Genomic DNA, 21430 nt, shown 5'->3' on the forward strand with positions numbered 1-21430 from the left:
TGCTTAGGGGAAAATCTGTGATTGCTGATATTTGGTTTTGGCAGAGGTAAAATGCCCTTTGTTGAGGATCATTTTTCCTCTTCAACCGTTTGGTGTGATGTTACTACCAGATATTTGTTAAGTGTACTAAGACCCTATGAGGACAGGAAGGGATGATGCAGTATGTGTCTTGAAGCTCAAGCTGAGGTTTTTAAAGGGTCAGGCTCTTTAGATTGTACAGTGCACAAACTCTGCATGGAAAGAATTTGTATTGATGTATTGAATACTTAAAAATTTAATTTCATGTTGAGATAAATATGTATTGTTCTTTGTTAGTACTTTTGTCTGCAATTTGAAATAAATACAGCAAAGATGGAGTGAAATGAGCTGTTTCTTCTTGTTTCCAAACAAGAAATCATCCACTGAGATACAGATGAAGCTCAGATAGCAGTAGTTTCTGCTTGAAACAAGGATCTTGCAGTTTCTACATATTCTTAAGCTGAAAACCCAAAAGCATTTAGATTTACTAGAATTAAGTAATGGGTTTTATACCATCTTTCCAAATACTAGTTAGCTATTTTGTCTGGAAGCATGACCTTGCAAAGTGCTAAGCAGCTGTTGATGTTGATTCCTTTATCTCCCACTGGACTGAGCACCTCTGTGGGTTGTTTCGTGCACTAAACAAGGGCCTTTAGTGCATGTTGTTAGAAGGAAATAATGCAGCTACAAGAAGTGTTCCATTTGTATTAGAGATGATGCTGTCCCCAGGCTGTTTTTCTTTTTTTCTTTTCTGCTGGTTCAAGTGGAGCATATTGAATGCCTTGCCTGCTGTGAAGTACATGACAGTAATATTCATGTGTATGTGTTGGAAAGGAGCTCCTTGACTCAGTTATCAAAATACAATTTTATTATGTTTGTAAGGGTTTGGAAAGTGCCTGACAAATAGAGCACTTGTGCTGCAGCTGTCTAAAACTCAAACTGATGTAGGGTGTGTTTGCTTGTAATATTTCATGGTCTTGTTTTTTAAAAAACATTTGTCAACCTTAGCTGTTCCAGTCCATGATCAGAGATTTGGGTGGACAGTCGGGAAACCTGCCACAGCTGCTAGTGTTGCATAGCACAAATCTTTCTTTTTATTTGAAGGTTTTTTGCCCCAGATTTTATTTTGCATGCATTTTCTTTATTACTCATATTTTTTATTTTTGCCTCTCTAGGTGTGGGTGGGTTCAGTCACAGAAATAACTGTTGATGACCTCTGTGCAGAAGATAAGGACTCATCACCGTCAGAACTGATATATTCCATTACTCCACCTAGCAATGGGCATGTGGCTCTGAAGTCGTCTCCGAACAAGAGTATCCTTAGTTTTACACAGGCTCATATAATTGAAGGGCAGCTGGTATTTGTACACAATGGTATGTGGTTTCAAAAATACAGCCTCTGTTACCAAAATACTGCTCCTAGTCAGTATATTTGTGTTTGCTATCCTTTGAAGATCTCCTTGTAATGTCACAAAAATCTCAGAGCACCGGTTATGTGATACATGATCTCACAAACTAAGCAGGAAAGGGTCTGATGACTACTTAAATGTGTGCTCAACAAGAAACCTTGGTGTGTTAGTGGTTCAATTGGTAGCAGCCTTCTTTCTGAATGCAAATTTGCAGTAGGCCAGGATTGCCTTGCAGCTGTCAGAGGTAATGAAATACATTTTTTTGACCATTGTAACTGAGAATCTCTTGAAGCCTTTCTGTCTTGCTACAGTGCAGAGTTATTCATGGACCAGCATCCTCTCAGTTACCTGCCATGGGGTAGCTGTGTTCCTAAGCAGCTTTGGGCAGTGAAGTTATGGGTCATCTGGTTGGTGTCAACCTGTCTTTCAGACTGTGAAGGAATTCAGCTTTAACCACTGACTCTTTTCTGCCAGTGGCCTGAGATTGGGTTAATTGTGCTGCTGCTGCTACAGAGAGAATGTGCGAGCAATAAAAAAAGAAGTCAGGGCAGTTTCATTCATCCTTGAATGGTAGTGCTGGGAAGCTGCAGGAATGAAGATCCCAGCAGGGCTCCAGCCAGAGGAAGAGGTGGGGCTTTTTCAGGGTGATAGCTGCTTTCCTTCTGCTCCAGCTTAATAGAGCTGGAGAAGAAAGCAGGTGCTAAAGTAGGAATAAACCAGCTTTGGAGAAGGAGATGGAAGAGGTACAGCACTGTCTTGTGAGCCCTGAGGCAGGCTGGAATTTCCAGTGCTCCCTTGGGTACAGCAGTTGCTCCAGATCTGTGCTGTGTCTTCGTGACGTTAGGTGCAGGTTAAAGTGCTCTGACTTATGATGCACTGTCTTTCTGAGCGCATATGTGTTGCTGAAAGTGCTTTACAAGCAGCTGCTGGTGAGCTGTAAGTATCCTGCTCAAATAATTTGGTCAGGAAATGAAAGGTCAAGAGCATGGCAAAAGTGAGCCAAGCTGTTTAAATTGTTCCAAGGGAGACTTTGACATGTAAAAACCCCTATGGTGGTAGGATGGTGGTAGTCTCAGTGTGAGGAAATGAATCCATTCTGTGTTCCAGAAAGGGCAAATGCACATCTGTAGCCTTAGGAAGTGAATCTTGATTAATAAAAGTAAAAAGAACAAAAAATTTCATTTTCCAGTGAGTGGGAGTGTGGCTTGTGCAGTGAATTTGAAATGTAAAATTGCCCAGGTCATATGTCAGCTCTTGCAGCTGCTCTTGCTCTGCCATCTGCTCAGCTTCATGGCCTCCAGTGTTTCAGAAAGTACTTTGGACATTTTGCTTCTTTTCGTTTCTCAGTCTCTGGTTTTCTTTCCTCCTTCATCTTGGACTGTTGCTAGAAGCGCACTTGTTACTTTCACCTTCTTGCTCCCAGCCTTATCGTGGGACCTTTCCTTATCTGGTTGCTGTCATTTGGCTTTTTATCCCTTTTCTCTGCAGCTGCTCTGTCCCTTGTCTTCAGTCTTTTAGAGTGTGATAGCTTCTTTGGCTCCTCCTGGGAAGTACCCCCACTCCATGTTCTGTGCAGCCCGGCATCTACTTTTCCACTCGCTCTCACCCTTTCCGAGGGGAAGAGCGGCATCTTCTTGGCTGAGGCAGCTCTTCCATCCCCTGGCTGCTCCACATGGCACCACAGACCTTTTACATCTGTACACAGCAGTGACTCTCCGTCATCGGGATCTTTTGCACTGCCAAAGAAAGTACTACCACGCTTTGCTGTTATGCCCTCTAATATTAGACTTCATAAATTTTCCCCTGCATCTCTGCCCAGTCTTGCGAGTTCCATTATGCTGCTTGTTCTATGCTGTGGATTGCAAATCTCCCTCTTTGTTGTCATGTTTTCCCCTTAAATTTTGTATTTGTTTTCTCTGTAATCCCCAGTTGTTCTGTCAACAGCATGAATGCAGAACCAGAACATGCCTTTCCTTTTCTGTACTCCTCTTCCAATGTGAGAATTCATTCCCTTTTCCACTCTTTCACAGTATGGGATCTCCCTAAACCCTGCCAGTGTTTTTCTTAGGGCAGAACTGAATCAGCTCTTGCTGGTTCTGAAGTCTCTGTGTCTTTTCAGTGCAGTTTTCACAATCCTTTTTCTGGTGTCCTTTTTATCACCTCTAATCAGATATGCCTTTAAAAATTAATTGCGATAAAATAATACCTGCTCTTGTCCAAGCAGCACTTTAGGATTTAGTTCTGTTCCTGAGTCTGCTGATGACGAAGTGTCTGTGTCAATTGGGCCGTTGACCTGCATTAGCCAAAAAAGTAAACGAGGCTAATTAAGCCTTTTTTTTTTTGCAACCTGAGGCAAATAGTAGACTCCTCAATGGCTTTTTTAAATGCACAACTACTTGTGCATTTTTATCAAGAGAAAACATCAGAGAATAAAAGCTTTCAAAATGAAAACAATATGACGTGATCTTCCAGAGCTGCTTCAGTGCCTGGCTGGATATAAGAGCATCGCCTGGGGTAGTTGTTAACTATAATTTCAGAACCCACATTTGATTCTTCTGATATGTTAATTTATCAGGCAAGGAGCACTGATCTTAAAGTGAAAGTATGCTGTACCCTCTCACTTTCAGGATATACATTCACGTGGCAAGATCTCAGGCTAAATTGGGCAAAGCAAGCAGAAGAGCAATGCTGACTGTTAATGTTTCAGTTTTTCATTCTCTCTTTCTCCCTAATTAAACCATTTGGGGAGCCTCTACTTAAAGCAAGATATAGGAAGCTCTGTACACATAGAATCATAGAATCATTGAGGTTGGAAGAGACCCTTGGGATCATCGAGTCCAACCATCTACCCTACTCTACAAAGTCCTCCCCTACACCATATCCCTCAGTACCGCATCTAAACGTCCCTTAAACACAGCCAGGGACGGTGACTCAACCACCTCCCTGGGCAGCCTGTTCCAATGCCTGACCACTCTCTCTGTGAAGAATTCCTTCCTAATGTTCAATCTAAACCTACCCTGTTGGAGCTTGAAGCCGTTCCCTCTCGTTCTATTGTTAATTACCTGTGAGAAGAGACCAGCACCAACCTCTCTACAGTGTCCTTTCAAGTAGTTGTAGAGAGTGATGAGGTCTCCCCTCAGCCTCCTCTTCCTCATACTGAACAGCCCCAGCTCCTTCAGCCGCTCTTCGTATGATTTGTCTTCTAGGCCCTTCACCAACTTCGTTGCCCTCCTCTGCACTCGCTCCAGCACCTCGATATCTCTCTTGTATTGAGGTGCCCAAAACTGGACACAATACTCGAGGTGTGGCCTCACCAGTGCCGAGTACAGGGGCATAATAACCTCCCTACTTCTGCTGGTCACACTATTCTTGATACGAGCCAGAATGCCATTGGCTTTCTTGGCCACCTGGGCACACTGCTGGCTCATATTCAGCCGTTTGTCAATTAGAACCCCCAGGTCTCTTTCCTCCAGGCAGCTCCAGCCACACTTCCCCCAGCCTGTAGCGCTGCATGGGGTTGTTGTGGCCCAAGTGCAGAACCTGGCACTTGCCCTTGTTGAAATGCCATTGATCTTGGCCTCAATGAGTCAGTTCTGAGAGATGTATTTTTACAGGAATCCACTCAGATTCCTGGAGGTGTTTTGTGATCACTTGTGCCAAAGTACATACAGGTCTGAAGATTAAAGAAAAAAGTGTGCATTTATTATGAGTACACATAACCTCTGAAATAGTTTAAGCTGTGACAACATGCACTCTTCAGCAAAGCTGAAGCAGTGTGAGGAGGCAAAGAAGACAAGCTGAGAGTTGATTCAGTCCTTTAAAAGTAAATCAAAATGAAAGAACATTCTAGTTGTTTTTCTCCCCAGATTCCTTCTTTGCCAAAATGTGGCCGCTTAAGTGCTTTGGTCCCTCCTAAGATACAAAAGGAGTAGGAAATTTGGCAGTCTCCGCCAGGTTTAACTCTCCCCCAAGTTCCCAAGTAGGAGATTTGTCTCCTCAAGTTCAACTTGGTCTCAGCTCCACTGGGGTCAGTGAAGAAAGAAAGGAAGGACCACTCTGCTAATTTACACCTAAGGCATATCTGGTCTTCAGTGTAAGCAAGAGCCAGTAGTTCTTCTTTGTGAAGGTGTTCTCTGCATTATTTATTTATTTAGTTCTAATTAAGATACAAAAGTACTGATCAAAAATTGCTTTAGGATGACTGTGGATATATTTCACTGTAGCCAAGTCCAAAAGGTGTCCAGTGTGTGTTTGTATGCTTTGGATGACAAATAGAATAATCAAGAATAAATTTACATTTTTGTTCTCTACAGGAGCAATGTCTGGAGGCTTCAACTTTCAGGTAACAGACGGTTTGAACTTTGCACCCCGACAGATTTTTAGCATCACAGCTCAGACACTAGTCATTAGCCTTGAAGTGAACAAAGGACTCGGAATCTTTCCAGGTCTGTTGTTAAAGATTGTCATGGTTTTGTCCACTTGAAAAAATTGCTTAATATTTGTCAGATAGTGAGTTGGCTAAAGTGTAGAAAACTACCTGGGAACATCTATCTATCTGATTTTTAAAAGAACAGTTATGTTTTCTCAAACAACATACTGCGTTATTGTTTTATAGTGTTTAACTTTTTGATGTGTGCATGTGCTTGGAGCAATGGAAATTGGCAGTGAAATATATAAGCCCAGTGTGACAATAACACTGTATGCCTAAGCTCTGAACGTTCCCCATTCAGCTTTGTTTAAAAGCTCTATATTACATTCATATATTTAGAGGTGTCTTAGCTGGTTGTGATTTTGCCTGGTGAAAGCAAAGTGAAGCTTGTCTCCGTGGGATTCTGAGCAGCACACAAAAGCTTTCCAGGTTGCTAGTTCACTTCCTTGCTGTTTGAGCTGAGTTAAGAGAGCAGCACAGACTTGATATTGAATCAGAAGGACTGAAAACTTTGATTCGTATTTGTGCATTTGGAACTTGTTGGATCAGCAGCAGAGAAATTTTTTTAATGAAATCCTGCTCCTGCAGGAGTTGGTGTGTTAAGAGTGTCTCTACTGGAGCCATTTACTGCTTTACATTGGCACGAGTAATCTCTCAGTGAGATTAGTAATCTAACATTAATTGCAGAATAAAGGAGAAATTAAGATTAGTCTTTCCTCAGAAATGTCTTGCATTACACTTTTGTTTGTGCTACCTTCTTTTTGCTCTGAACGTGATCTGTATAGGCAGAGAGGGATTGAGAGTTAGGAAAGTTCTATAGGTTAATCTGTAGCTTTGTTTATTAATTTTATACAGAAGAGGAGCACTTTAGTTTCTTAAACTTCCTGAATATAAGCTGCATAAACAAAGACTTGCAACAAAAGCCGCTTAAACAGTAGCAACAAAAAATGAGATTGTAGCAGCATGATCTTCTAATTCAGTCGATATAAATGGGATTCACATAAATCCACTTACAAAGCTTACTAATCTGTGATTTTGGTGTGTAAGGTTGCCTCAGGCACAGGGATTTACAGGAATTCTGTCGTAAGCCAAAGATAATTGTAAGAAAAGTATGCCTGATACTTCCATAGAAGGCAGAGTCTCTAGAACTGTCTGTCAGTTCTCTAGTTTGCAAAATACAGGTTTTTTTTCATCACTGCAAGCTGTGTTCATCTAAGCCTACAATTTCTCGTGATTTTTCACTTACTTTGGCCTAGCAAAATTCCTTTTTGGTGTTAAAAAGTATTAGTAGCTTTTTCGCCTGTTCTCTTTGTGATACTTTTTAAAGATGTCTAGAGCTGTATGGGTTTCAGCTGTACTTGCTTATCGTGTAATGACTATTACAACAATGATGGTACCAAATGGCTAATACAAATAAAACAACAGCCAGTGTCCTGTTACATTTTACAGCACTGCAGGAAAAATTAATTTTGAGACAATTTGAAGAATCCTCTCTCTAGGGAAGTAAAAATTGAATATAATGTGAAGAATTTGCCATGGTTTGTGGTATAAGCTGTTCTTTCAAGCATATTGTTCTGCAATTTTGTAAGAGCATGTACTTCAGTCTTCTTTCATGTTGGATATACCAGATTTGTTTACACAATTTATGGATCTTTTTCTGTTCAACAGAAGCTTGTTTCATTCAGTGTGCTCAGTAAATTGACTGCTAGATATAAGTTTTTTCTTACGTATGATAAGTATCTATGATGCAAGGATTTCCTCTCTTCAGGGAAGCAATTGCTCGAAGAAGGAATGAGCTGAGTTGCTCTTTTAGAAGGAGAGACAACCTGACTTGCGGGCATTTAGAAGTAAAGCTGTCTAAGCAGTCAGTAGATGAGATGATTTAGGATTATTTAGCAGTGATAGGTAGAGTGCTCATGCCAAAGCATTTTCCAAACCTTAAATGCAGGCCGTAAAAATGGGTACCAAAATTATTAGGTAATGATAATGGCCTCATGCTGTTGCATCCTACTGTGTATGGTTTAGTTTGGCCCTATAGTTTGGCCCTACTCTGCATCACCCATCCTTGTTGTGTGTCTTCTTCCCCTATCTCTGTTCCTTTCCCCAGGAAGGTTTTCTGATCTCTCTGCTCCCGTGTCTGGGAACAAGCAGACAGTGTTCTCACTTCCCTTTCCTTCACCCAGGCTGTTGTCTGGCAAATAACCTGCCTCTCCCTGTTGAGGTGTCGCACCGGAGCAGAACTACTGGGGGTTCTGGAAAAGGTTCTCAAGTCTCAGGACAGAAGTGGGTGAAGGAGAAGGTTATGTTTGGGGGAAGATCTCATCTTACAGGAAAGCGTGAGAGACTTTATTGTCTGTGTCCCTAGACCGTATTTCAGCCTGTGGTGTGCAGTAAGTGAGATCAGGTCTACTGGGAACAAACGAGGGCTTTGTGGTGCACATCCTCTGTCCCCATGTCCAAGCACTGTGATGGTGGTGATGGGCTAACCTGGTATGGTTATGAAAAACCGGAGCGGTAACTTCCATCACTGCACCGTGACCATGTTTGAGAGTTACTCTGTCTGACTCTATTAAGGCAATGAGGCCTGATTTGCGTAAGTAGGAGGTTATTGAGAAATAACTGCAGATACATGTGATCTGATTAACTGTTGCTCTCACTGTACATTCCTGACCACATCTGCTGTACGCACAGCACAAGGTCGTGCTTCCTTCTCAGTGGTCACACAAGGGCAAAAAAGAGAGAGGAAGAGGAGGGAAACTTCTTGAATTAGATTTAGCGTGGAAGAATTTTTCTAGACCTGAGGGGCTGCTTCGCTTTTCAAGACAATATGGAGATAGAGAGACATGGGAAGTTAAAAAGGGGAAAACAGGCAGAGCCAGAGATCTCATTTTATTATATCAACTCTGTTTCAAAGTAGATCTGATTTGAACCAGGGCACAATTACTTGTAAATAGGCAGAATCCTGATGTTAATAATGGCCTGCAAAACATCTCCATTCTTCAGTTTGCTTACCATATTTTTTTCTTAGGAATATTATAGCAGGAACATGTTATTTTCTGTTATTCCTGTATAAACATTATACTTTATCGAAGACAAATTGGCAATTCAGACTTCAAGGATATACACAGCTAGTATCTGAAATATGTATTGATACCTTGAGCTTGTTGCTCAAGAAAAAAAGAAAATCTAAAAATGGAGGGAGAAGTGGGTGCAAGGGGAATAGGATTATGGGAATATAAGCTCCTATAGCTCCTCCAAAAGTACCATTAAACATGGGGTTTAGTTTGCTGAGTGTGTACCATGAAACAGTGCATCAAAAAGAAGCCAAATAAACCACCTTTTTTCTTATAGGAAATCGTTAGGTTTGGTTGTGTCACAGCTGTATCAAAACTGTCTTGGTTTGACTAAATGCTAGAAAGCTCTTTGTATAATACTTAAGCCAGAAGGTACTAGTTAGTGTGGTGCTGTGTGTTAAAAGGATTTTGTTACTTCTGTGTCCACCCACCTTAATAATAAATTATTTCATTTCAAGCTGTTATTTCTGTTTTGTGATGGTCTTCCTAATTTCTTTAATTCAGTATTTATTTTTTAATTTCATTTCATGAAAACAGTCTTTCATCTCAATAAGGTGTGGTTCAAACTTCTGACAAGAGTCAGTTTTGGTTTGTGTGTTCTCCAGAAACTTTGCTGTGTTAAGGTTTCTCTCTGCCAAATCACCCTGCCTTCTGTGGGCGACTAGAATAACTAAAAAAACATTAACAATGGTGACTTCAGCTGGAGTTTTTATTCAGTTCTAGGCATGTAAGATAGGAACAGGGCTTCTTATACATGCTCTACTCCTTACTTTGGGTTATTTTTGCAGAAGCTGATATTTAGGAATTGCATGTGCCAAAGAGAACTGCACTTTTTTCATTTCTGTAAAACAGAGGTACATCTTAATGATGTTTTTTTTGATAGAAAAAGCTGTGGAGAAGTTATAACTAGAAGGTACGTAGAAATGGGGTAAACTTGCTGATCTTATAAAACATTATTAAAATGATAAGTAGAATTCCTAGATAAGAGGGTGAGTCGTGCATACAAAATTTACTTTTTGGGAAAAATTGCTCTTGCAAATCTATGTTACTTATAATTGACATTTTTTAGGTTCCAGGAGACCTATTTTACGACATGACCTGAAAGCTGTAACCAATGATGTGACCAATGCAGGAAACAGAACTATAACTTTTATGATTGTAACTTCCCCAAAACTTGGAAGGCTGATCAGAGTAAATTCTGATAATACCACTCAGGAAATCCTCAGTTTTACGCAGTCTATGGTAAGCATTTACTTTATAATAACTAGTTCAGGGGTAGATTGTTACTTCAAAGGGCATCTCAGTTGCTTGTTCTTTTTCTGATCCAGGAACTAGGCATATGTGACCCATCAGTGCAATCACCGAGATTTGCTGTGTCATTAAATATCTGGCAGCTAGTAATGAACGCAAGAGGAGCCTTTGTTCCTCTCTGCTTGGATACTAGCAGGGTCTTGGCAATATCTACTGTTTTGCTTGTAACAGTATTTTTCAAGAAGAGCTGTTCTGGTGCCATTAACCAGCAGTCCGAGGTTGGAAGCCTTTAGTTTTTGGCAGAAAGAATAGCCTTTTGCTCTATGAAAAGTCCAAGTATCAGATTCATTTCAGCTGTACACAGTCCTCATGAGTGTCCCCAAGAGGATTTTTATTGACTTGATTGGCTCTGGTATTAAGTGTTTAAAGAATCTTAACTGTGATACAGGGTCTCATACTTGAGTGGCTAAAACGTGGCAGCTCATGTAACTTGATGGAAAACATTCTTTTGCAACTGAAGTAACTTATGTCTGTGTGTGGAATCTGAATCTGAGTGCTCTGTGTGCAGTAAGTTATTCTCAGAAAATCTAAGTGGGGGAGATAAACGGAGCTCAATCTCCTCACTTTGTTGGAGGGGAAATTAATAGATAATTTGGTCTTAATCCACATTTACAGATTGTAAACGTGGCTGTTTGATTTAGTTTTTGAAGGAATGAGAAGATCTATTGGCCAAATTGAAACTTGGCCAGTAAAACCTGGAAATAGGGTCGACATTTTTATTAATTATCATCAGACTTTGAAAGAACCTGAGCAAGGACTGTGGTGGAATGAATCTCCACTTGAACTTTATCAATTGAGATGAACACAGAATGTTTCTCTGGAAACCATGTTCTACTCCCGTTACACTATTGGTCTTGTTGCAATATTTCCTGAGTTTTGTCTTGCATTGTGATGGAGATGAGCTGTTTAATGACACTGTTCCCTTCTGTTCCTAAAATGTATGATTTTTATGAGTATTAGATAAAACAGTTAAGCATGTCAGACAGAAAATCTTTCAGCTAAGGTTTTGAAGTTTTACTGTTTTAGACTATGGATATGATGTTTACATATATTTATCAGACAGTGCCATGTCAGAACATGCCACTCTATAGCTTTCATTCTAACTACTGTATAGCTAACTTTCCTTTGAACTTTGTAAATTGTGTAAGGGTTTGAGCTTAATAATGTGTATGCTTTTCTCCTCTGTCAGAGGTATTTGTATTGGCCATTTTAACTTCAAACAAATAGAGCTAAGGGACTTACTGCAGATAGAATTAAGGTATCCTAAGCAGATTGCTATTTATTCTGGTAGAGAGTGAAGTATAAGGAAAAGAAAAGAGATCCTAAATAAACTTTCACTGTCTAGCGTGTTGTATTCACATGAAGTTAAATATCAGTGAGAAAATGACATTGATATTACAAACATTGTATATTCTCCATGAAATGTAATGGAGAATAAGGCATTCAATTTCTTTGTGGTAACAAGAAGCTTGTAAATCTGATTTGAATTGAAAATATTTTGTGTTAGCCTGTTTCTTTGGGTTTTCATTGACTTCATTCCATATTGTGAAACTTGAAATTTCATTTCTGACAAGTACTATGCAGCTAGCTTATAAAAGGAATTAGCACTTTTGCTGGACTTTTCCCTATGCCCTGTGGTTTATTGCTTTGTTGCCAAAGGAAAAAAAAAACACAGAGAAAAGAATTGAATCACTATTACATTAATTTTTTTTCACGGACAGTTTTTCAGCCAATATTAGAAAATTAATTGTGCATTAAACATACCTGAATAACACAGTAGGTTTTGACATGATATTTGTTTTTTTTTTTCTCTTTCTATGGTATCTTAGAAGTATTTTCATCTTGCAGCAAGCCACAGTTTCTTCATTATATTTAAAATCACTACAGAGATAAACACAGAAATCCTCACCAATCCCATTCTCTTCTTAGCCCAGATATTAGCATGGGCTTACAATTGAAAAAAAAAAAACCAAACCTATTTATTTAATATTGATACAAAGCATCCCTGAATTTAGAGGATGCTTATTGGCCCTGTTCATGTTACAAAAATCTGCTTTCTCCAACTTGAAGTCCTAGAGGCATGCTTTGTAAAGTTATCCTGAGCAAGCTTATCCTTTTAATGTCGTTTTTGTTTGGTTCTGTAATAGCCATTAAGAATTAAATCAGTATAGGGGAAGCATAAACCTGGTGATGTGCATACAGGATTTTATCACATCAGACTGAATTTTTTAGACAGTAAGTTGGGGTGTTTTTGAGGCTGTTGGGAAAACCAACCCTGAAAGCCCTATTTGCCTAGTGATCTCAGTGGGGGCTGTTGCAGTAATTTGAGGATTAGCTCTCTGTGTCTGTAGTCACAGCTCAGATTCTGTACTGCTGAAGTGCTTCATCCGTGACAGCAGCAGGGTGCTTTTTTGTTTTCTTTTTTCACACCTTTCAAGCGTATGCGTTGGGAACGTGTGCTAATGAGTTCCTTCAGGGTGTTTGCAAGCTGTGTAGAGTTACGTTACAAATAGTAAACTCAGAACCAGCACCATCTCAAACCATCTCAAACACTATCTCTGGCAATTGTGAACTAACACGTGCAAGCCAGGTCACTAGTGGCCTGGGAAGTTGCCAAGGATTTAATAGGTACAGCTGTCTCCTCTTCAGGTCAGTGAATGAATTATCAAAACCAGACACTGAGTCCACTGGATGAGATTTAGTAAGTGTTCTAGTCTTGTGGTTATTAGGAATCCTATTGCAGTTCCAATGTGTTATGGTATTGATCTTAAAGTTCACCGATGAGAAAATACTGCCTTTTGCTTTGGGGCCTAAAGAGATAAGTGGTTATATCTTGTATAAATATGTGTTCCTCTGAAATGTACTGCAGTATTTCGCAGTACTTTGAAGCTTAAAACCTCACAGTGGGAATTATAGGATTCTCTTGAGTGTGATGGCAGGCATAGAACAAGCCAGGTTCCTTCCTGTCTCTTGGGATCCCTGTTCTTCCTGTGATGTAGAAATTTTCCACTAAGTAATTCCATCAGCTCTTTGTTTTCAAACAGGAGTATATTTCAATGGTCCGTGCACATCCTTCTTGTTTCCATAGTCTCTTACCAAGTATTTTTTGCTATTCACCATGAAATACTTGCATCAAGGTCATTTTCGAGTCTTCAGTCTCTTTCAGCTTTTTCAGGACAATGAATCCGGCCCCGCTGGTATTCTTACAAAGAAAAAACCCAAGACGTGATACTCCAATTGACTAAAGATACAGTCCAGCAGAGCTCCTGTTCACCATTGCCAATTTGAGATAAATTTCTTCATGTTTTATATCTCTTTTCTTTACCTAAGGCTTTTATTAACCATTCATGCCCAGTAACGTTTCACCTACATTCGTGTAAGCTTGTCTGGCAACACAGAGCCCATCTTAAGAGAAAGAAATGCAGGATAATCTTAGTGTAAGTTATGTATACACAGTGTGTGGACTAAGGTCCAAAGGCCTCTCTTTTACAATGTTCTTAAGATATTTTTTTCTCTCCTTACACTTCTGTGTTTAAAATTATTCTCGTCTTATACCTATGGCTTTTCTTTACCCTAAACAGGTGGATGAAGGTGTGATCATGTATGAGCACTTACATGCCGAGTCAGCTGTCTGGACTGCAGAAGATTTTTTTACGTTTACTGTCTCCTCTCCACCATCAGCTCTGGACCTCCAGGTGTTCCATATTGTCATTTCATATGAAATTACCAGGCATGATCGGAACAGTCGCCTTCAGGCAAATACAGGTAAAGATGTTGTGCTGTTTGGGCTCCAGATTGTTTTGGGTTTGTTAGGGTACCAATGAAGAAATGTCAACAAACAAAGGCCACTTTCTCTTCAGTAATGAATGACCAGAATACTTTTGTCACAGTTTAGTGTGGATAGTAGCTTGGAAAAGAGTATCACTGCATCTTTAAAAATGAGATTAACTGCCTGTGTTTGATCCTTCCTACTGCTGTAGTGTTATTCTTCATTTTGCTGTAATGATAGGTGAAAGCACGGTCAGAAGCTTTGAGATATTGATATTTTTTTCAATCTTAATGTATGCATCAATAGAAAATCCTGTCTTTTATATGTGACTGTATTTTAAAAATAGTAGTAATATATTTTTAGCCATGACATGGAATTCAAGGATATAATGAAGGAAAAGCTTTTCTGATTATTATCAGTACTTGAGATCTAATTTCTGAAACATTGCAACTGTAAAATAGTAAATTTCTAAGATTCTCTTTTTGGTTTTGCTAGGTGCCATAGTCCAGGAAGGAGGTAGAGTATTAATCAACAAAACAAATTTAGATGCTTCAAATCTATTGATTAAGCTACCTGAGGTACAGCGCTTCATGTATGAAGTCTGGTATCAAGTTGTATCTTTACCCCACCACGGCATGATTGTTGTTGGAGAAAGAAACGTGTCCAAAGAAAAACCTAACTTCTCCCAGTACATACTGAACAAATTTGGAATTGTGTATGTACATGATAATTCTGAATCCCTTCACGACAATTTCACTTTTGCTGTTTGGCTAAACCTAAAGAGCAAGTCTGCAACAAAGCCCCATAGTGAAGTTTTAGAGGAGATGTTTAACATCACTGTTCTTCCAGTAAATGACCACGCTCCAGAACTGAAGACTAGAAGACTGCACTTACAAGTCCTGCAGGGAGATGTGTCAGTGCTGGGGTCAGAGAATCTGAAAGTTGAAGACCTAGATAACACCCCAGCTGAGGTGAAATACACCATTGTTAGCAACCCCAATAATGGTTATTTAGCAATGAAAAGCAATCTTAGTGTCTCTATACAGGATTTCACACAAGCTGATGTTGACAGTGGTAAAGTTTGGTTTGTACAGGATGGAAGTTCATCTTCTGGGGTGTTTTATTTCAGTGTGACAGATGGTAAACATCGCCCTTTATACAAACTATTCAGTCTTGAAGTCATACCAATCGCTCTTGTCCTTGTCAACCTTACCAATGTTGTACTTCCACAGGGCCAGACTTCTGTCACTATTACTAATGTGCAGCTTTCAGCTGTCACAAATGGAAAAAGCACTAATATCACGTATGAAATAACTCAGCCACTCAAATACGGTCACCTGATGATTGGAAACGAGCAGGTTACTAAATTTGAGCAGACAGATTTGTACTCAGGAAGGCTGTCATACCACCTGACAAATCTCACTGCGTCCAAAGAAGAACTGGAGTTTATGCTCTTCACTGCAGAAGGCAATCTAACAGGACAAGTGCTGAACATCACAGTGAAGCCTTTGGTGCAAGTTGTACCTGACGTGCAGATTTCAAATCAAGCAGCTTATAAATTCAGCAGCAGTGACCTGGATGCTTCTGAGCTAGCTAATTTGACAAATAGTAATCCTAGATTTGAAGTGATAGTGCCCCCGTCTCACGGAAGGATTGTAAAGAAGAGGTTCGTGGATGATGCAGTGTTTGAAGATGCTCAGACATTCACCCAGGCTGACATTGATAGCGGTGTTGTTCTTCTAGAGGTAGACACGAATATGACGGGCGTTGATCTGTTGAATGACTCATTCACATTTATACTCAGGGCAGATGCTGTGCAGCCTGCTGTCGGCTATTTTCGGTATTCCATCGTGCCATACAGTCCTCCACTTGTGCAGGGCTTTACAACCGACGTGCCTTCTGTAACCAGCCCGACCGCTTTAAAGATTCACACTACCTCAAAGGAGGGGCCACCAGCCTCCTCTCAGAATGAAGAGCCTACAGCAACACCACAGAAGACCCGACCAACCATGCGGGCAGGGCAGAATCACTGGGGAAATCTGCATGAGGAAGGTCCTTTGCTAAATCTGGCAATGGGCACAAGTGGATCTGCGGGGACTAAGACCACCGCCCCGGTTAATGCCAGGAGTCCCAGCGAGCAGGCAGGTGAAAGCAGCAACCCTTGGCTCGTCATTATCCCCCTGGTTCTGGTGTCTGTGCTGCTCATTGTTGCTGTTATTTCTGTGTGCGTTTTGCTAATGTGTCAGAAGAAAAAGAAGGCAAAACCGCTCGTCAAACGTCAAACCGGTGCAGCCCTCAGCAGCCCAGATGGATGTGTGGAGCGGAGCGTGGCTGTACCCAGTGTGACGGTGACTCCGCTCCTGAAGGGGGCTGAGGGCAGCACAGCCTCGGCCTCTGTGGCAGTGAGACACGAGCAGCTGCTTCCTGCGGTGGTTCCTCCGACTGCAGAACGGTCTCTGCAGAACAGCTGGTTAAACCTCGATCCTGAAATGATCCAGTATTGTCGAAAAACAAACCCGACTTTGAAGCGCAGTCAGTACTGGGTGTAGTTATGGCCAGTTTTGGTAATGCTAATCAGTCTGGAAAGGAAAAGAGAGTATACGTTTGTTCTTTATTACACTTATTTATTCTAGGTCAAATGATGCACTGTTAGATGAAAGCCAAATAATAATAATAATAAAAAAAATATCTTACTGATTACTGTGGCCATAAAATAAGATTTTCAGTAGATACTTCAGCAAAATTCCTACTTAATTCAGTGCTGAATTTGGCCCCACATATTTTGAGTGCACCCTATATATGCAATATTTTTTATTTCCCATGACAGGGGTAAAATAGAATATTCCGTCATGGATTATGTATTTTTAATATAATTACATTTTTTTGAAGAACCACGTTTGCTATAAAGGTATTGTATTCTTTCTTGAACCACCACCTTTATTTGAAGAACTTTCAATTGTTTCTGTAAGGAATTGCCAAGGTGCTAATCTCAATAATGTTGTTGTGATCCGAAGGCTGTTAAGAGGCCATTGCAAAAGAAACAAAGCTGTGATTATTTTGATAGGTGTTCATCTGGAAATGCAGAATTCAACTAACCAACAATAGTACAGCAGTGACAGCATATAAGGATTCCGGTGAAATACTCTTGCTGCGAGTTGTTGGTTGTTCTTTTGTTTTTCTTTTTCCTCATTTGATACTGAATCTAGCCTTTGATGTCTGCAGACGGGTAAAATGCAGCCATGACCCCTAATCCACATGGCAAAAACTGTTGATCTGCCAGTCCGCCTGTCTGCTGAGTTATCTTTAGGCTTAGGTTGCGTCTGGAAGCGCATATCAAAATTTCCTGCTCATGACAAAGAGCTAGATTCTGCCTTCAGCGAAGCCAACACAACTGTCTCTGGAGTCTGGGCATTCAAGCAGATAAAAGTAGAATCAAGTGCTCTTGCTGCATGCCATGACTGTACTGTGGAGCTACTGACAGAAACAATCCTATGAGGAAGTACATGTCCCTGTCTCAGGTTTCGCAATTTACCCTTCATTTCCCAAAATACTGAACACATGTGCCTTACACACTGTGACAAGTGCTACCTACTCTAATTTTGCTCTGGTGGTAAAATGTGCAATAATTTCACTGCGAAGGGGATATTTTTATAGTTTTGGAAGTCCAAGCTCAATAGTGATGTCCAGTTAAAGTGCAGTCTTCATTCAGCTGCGGACAACAGCAAAATTCTTACTGACTTCCCAGAACAGACTGACTTCAAGGGAATGAACTAACCACTAACTTACTAACCACTGAACTTCTCATCTCTTTTTGTACTATTGTATTGCGACATGTTCCAGTTAGCTCCCATGTGGAACGCTGTGCTCGGTGTCGGGAGGCAGTCGCAGCCCTGCACTGCGCTCACTTAACACTGGAATGCCGTTTTTCTTTGAGGTTTTATAGAACAGATGTATGGGCCTCAACATCCTTGGTGCTACTCATTTCACACTACTTTGTTTTGGATGATTTTATTTTTGTTGTTGATGATTAGCTCTGTCTCTGTCATTTATATATTTCAATTATGAGAAATTTTCACCCACGAGAACAGCCAGGCAAAGTCTCTGCTTGCTGCTGTTTTCTGGGCACTAAACACGGGACCAGTGAGGGGCGTCTTTCTCATCTGTATCAACTCTGCTGTGGTCAGCCCTGATTCTGGTTCATTTTGAAAAAATGCATTTTTTCAGAGCCCGCTTCAAGGAGAGTTGTCCATGTCAGTGGAAAATGCGCAAGCCACATCGTCAGCTGGTCAAGTTAGTGGAGCACTAGACACTAAAGCTGTGAACCCTCTATATGCTCAAACTAAAACGTATTTGAACCCTGGTACAGAGTTTTTATTTCTCTGTCATTACCATTTTCCCCTGATGCCAGCGTCGGCAGGTTTGAACTGGAGCGGTGCGGTCAGTGTAAAAGGCCAGGTTGTTGAGGTGTCCCGGGTGGATGGGCTGCTGCAGATCTGCATTAAGCCTTTCTGCAAAAGCCTTTTCTGCTTTTCCAAAGAAAATCATTGGGACTGTTTTTAGAAACTCTCAGCCAGGGAGGTGGTGCTGCCAGCCACGGCAAGGGTCACCCCCTTTCCTTTGTGGAGGTGCAGCTGTACATTTCTTGCCATTTCCTGAGACCTCTTCTGCAAACACCAAGCAGAGAGCAGCTTCCTCCAGATCCCAGCTGTCGGCTACAGCTTGACCCCAATGCCTTCTTGCCGGTAGCAGGATCCTGATCCCTTTGCGCCTTCTCTGAGGCCTCCCTCCAAGGAGGAGTAAAGAATTATTATCCCACACTTCCCTGACGCTTAAAGAAGCCTGTCTCGCGTTTCCCTACCACTGGGACCTTCCTGTCAACAGCGGGGGAGGTGTCGTACTCCGGTACCTACCAGGAGACCACGCGATAGGCCTCCAGTTCGGCACCGGAATATTGCAGTGCTGAAAGCTGCTGGAGTCTGGTGACAAAAGCCACACTGCACACCTGTGACAGGCTGAACAGAAATGGGGAAGTGAAGTGTGTGCTTCGTGAGATTTTGCTAAAAGTGTTGTTGTAAAAGCAGGTGCGCCCAAAGATGCGGTGCTTGGTGTGCTGTGGAGAGGGGACACAGGGCTGTCACACTGCTGGCCATGGTAGAAATGAGACCACAACGTGATAGTGAGTGGGTAAAACAGCAATGCAACCAGAACTCCACAATTGAATGGGCATTCTTGAGTTCCAGTGTTTGCATGCTCTGAGCAAGAAATCGTTCATGAAAAATACCAAAATGATAGTAGGATTTTTGCTGGCTTTTTTGGTGTAAGCATAGTGGGCTGAACTCTTGTCCTCTGTTTCCGAAATGCTTTTGACTCACAGCAGTTGTTCATTTCAAGTAAACCAGTCAATATGGAATTATATTTTGAGCATTGGGCTCAATTTTTAAGCGCATTGAGGAATTTTTCTTTTGTTTTTGTTTTGCCTAATTCATCAGTGAAGTGTGCCAGCAATCAGTTTTCTCCCTTAATTGATGCTACCATGAGACAATCATGCCAGAATGCCTGCCATCTTATGGAATGTTTTTATGAGATCTTTATATGGGTATAAATATATTGTGTCAGTGATTACTGGGTTTCATACAAAATGCAGAGGTAATATTGTAACTGGATTTTGCTTTAATATCCTACCCTGAATCCCCAGTAAAAAAATTAAAGTGTGATTGCAGTAATGCAAGCTTTCCCTGTGGACAATACAGGATGATCTTTGGCAGAGGACAGCTCATCTTGTTCCTGCATAGATATTTAATATAGACGAGAGGAGTCAGCTCTGGATGAGTGGAGGTCACTGGCTTAACTAGAAGTCCAGCTTGAGAGGGTAAAAACTTGCTGGGAGTAGTTTCATCCTGGGTTTCAATAACAATCAATATAGAAAATCCCCAAGATAAACATTTCATACTTACGGATTCTTTTTGTGATTCCAGGAACGGACATAGTTTATGGTCAGGATCTGGTTTGAATTTTTTCATTGTTTCACTTAACCTTGAAATTGTGTGTTTTATTTAGTGAAGAGGGGGTCTTATGAATGATTCCCTTTCTTAAGAAATGGAGTTCTAAACTGCAGCATGGAAGTGCCTTGAAAACGTATATAAAATCAATAAATTGTCTTGTTTATAATCCACACACTTATGTTTTTGTGATTTCTTTAAAGATGTATAAAGTACTTTGGTTGGTGGAGAAACGCAACAGTATCCCGTTGCCAGCAACAGCCTTCTTCCAAGTTTTCTGACGTTTAATTTCAAAGTTGCAGGTGTGCTGAGATGGCTGTTGTGCCGTGCCCAGCGTTGTGCCTCTAACATAAAGCAGGTGGCCGGGCAAGGAAAGACTCCTTGCATCTCACCGTGCACATACCTGGCCGTGTTCAGCACTTGCATAAATGTAACATCAAAATAAATGCATTGATTTGAACTTGCTCAAACAGGACTGCACTGGGTTTATTTAATTTAATTTATTTAATAACAACTTTTCTGTTATTTCACCACACATGCTTAGAAGATCTTAAAATATCAAATTCTAAAATCTTAGTGCAATAGTGCTATTGTTGTCATTGAAAAAAAATCTTTGATTTGTTTTTGTCTCTAAAGTTTGACAAATTGTCTTTTATTCTCAATCAAAAATACACACTTCAGCTTCACAGCAAATGCATTGTTTGACCTGATTTTGATTTTTTCGTTAATCGGAACTTGGCTGGTTTGTGATTGTTCCTGTATCTTGAGATAAGGAAATTTTGTCGTGAGACAACAGAAATGCTGGTGGCTGGTGGGGTGGCTCACCCTGCACTGTGGCTCAGTGTCCTGAGGGCAGAAATATGTGTCAGCAGTAGTTGACGTAGTCTCCCCTTTCCCCAGCCCTCCTGTTATCAGAAAAAGTTGGTTTGGGAGGAAAAGAAAATAGGACAGAAATGGTTGTAAACCTTTTATGGTTTTCCTTTTATTAAAATAATGGTAGGGGCCAGCTACAACTTTTTCTGCAATGGCCTGTTTCAGCAGTGAATCTACTTGCTTGTCCTGAGCTGCAGCCTCCATCCTGCTTGCACCATTTTTTTCAAGTCCGTCCTTGTGATTCTATGTTGAAGTACATTCTGTGAATATTTTTAAACAGGCTGAAAATAATTGTCCTGGCATATTCAGTGGAAACTCTATTAATTTATCTTCGCTCGTTTCAAGCTAAATAATTCCTGCCAGAGCTTGCATATCCCAAATGGAGTCCCAGAACAAAATGTTCTTTCATTGCAACTGGTGAAATCCATAGTTTCACATCTGTTTGCAGGGAGACACTGTATGGTGAAACGCTTGCTTTACGTGATCATTTCCTCATTTCCAGTCTTGCTGCTTGGTTATTTTTGTGGTAATGCTTTATACATGCCGGT

The 21430-nt window shown here is 40.7% G+C and overlaps 1 protein-coding gene across 1 annotated transcript in view; it reads left to right on the top strand.

Annotated features, from left to right (window-relative positions):
- Positions 1–20182, top strand: part of LOC106901969 (chondroitin sulfate proteoglycan 4-like) — a gene marked incomplete at its 5' end in the record, with an annotated part of 30998 nt that extends 10816 nt beyond the window's left edge. Inside the window, 5 exons of the mRNA XM_014965084.1 lie at positions 1194–1392; positions 5741–5872; positions 10000–10172; positions 13823–14006; positions 14506–20182. Coding sequence (XP_014820570.1) covers positions 1194–1392; positions 5741–5872; positions 10000–10172; positions 13823–14006; positions 14506–16559 — 2742 coding nt within the window. The remainder of the gene's footprint in view (positions 1–1193; positions 1393–5740; positions 5873–9999; positions 10173–13822; positions 14007–14505) is intronic.
- Positions 20183–21430: the final 1248 nt, after the last annotated feature.

Source organism: Calidris pugnax, unplaced genomic scaffold (genome assembly GCF_001431845.1).
Source record: "Calidris pugnax isolate Ruff unplaced genomic scaffold, ASM143184v1 scaffold273, whole genome shotgun sequence".
NCBI classification, from domain to species: Eukaryota; Metazoa; Chordata; class Aves; order Charadriiformes; family Scolopacidae; genus Calidris; species Calidris pugnax.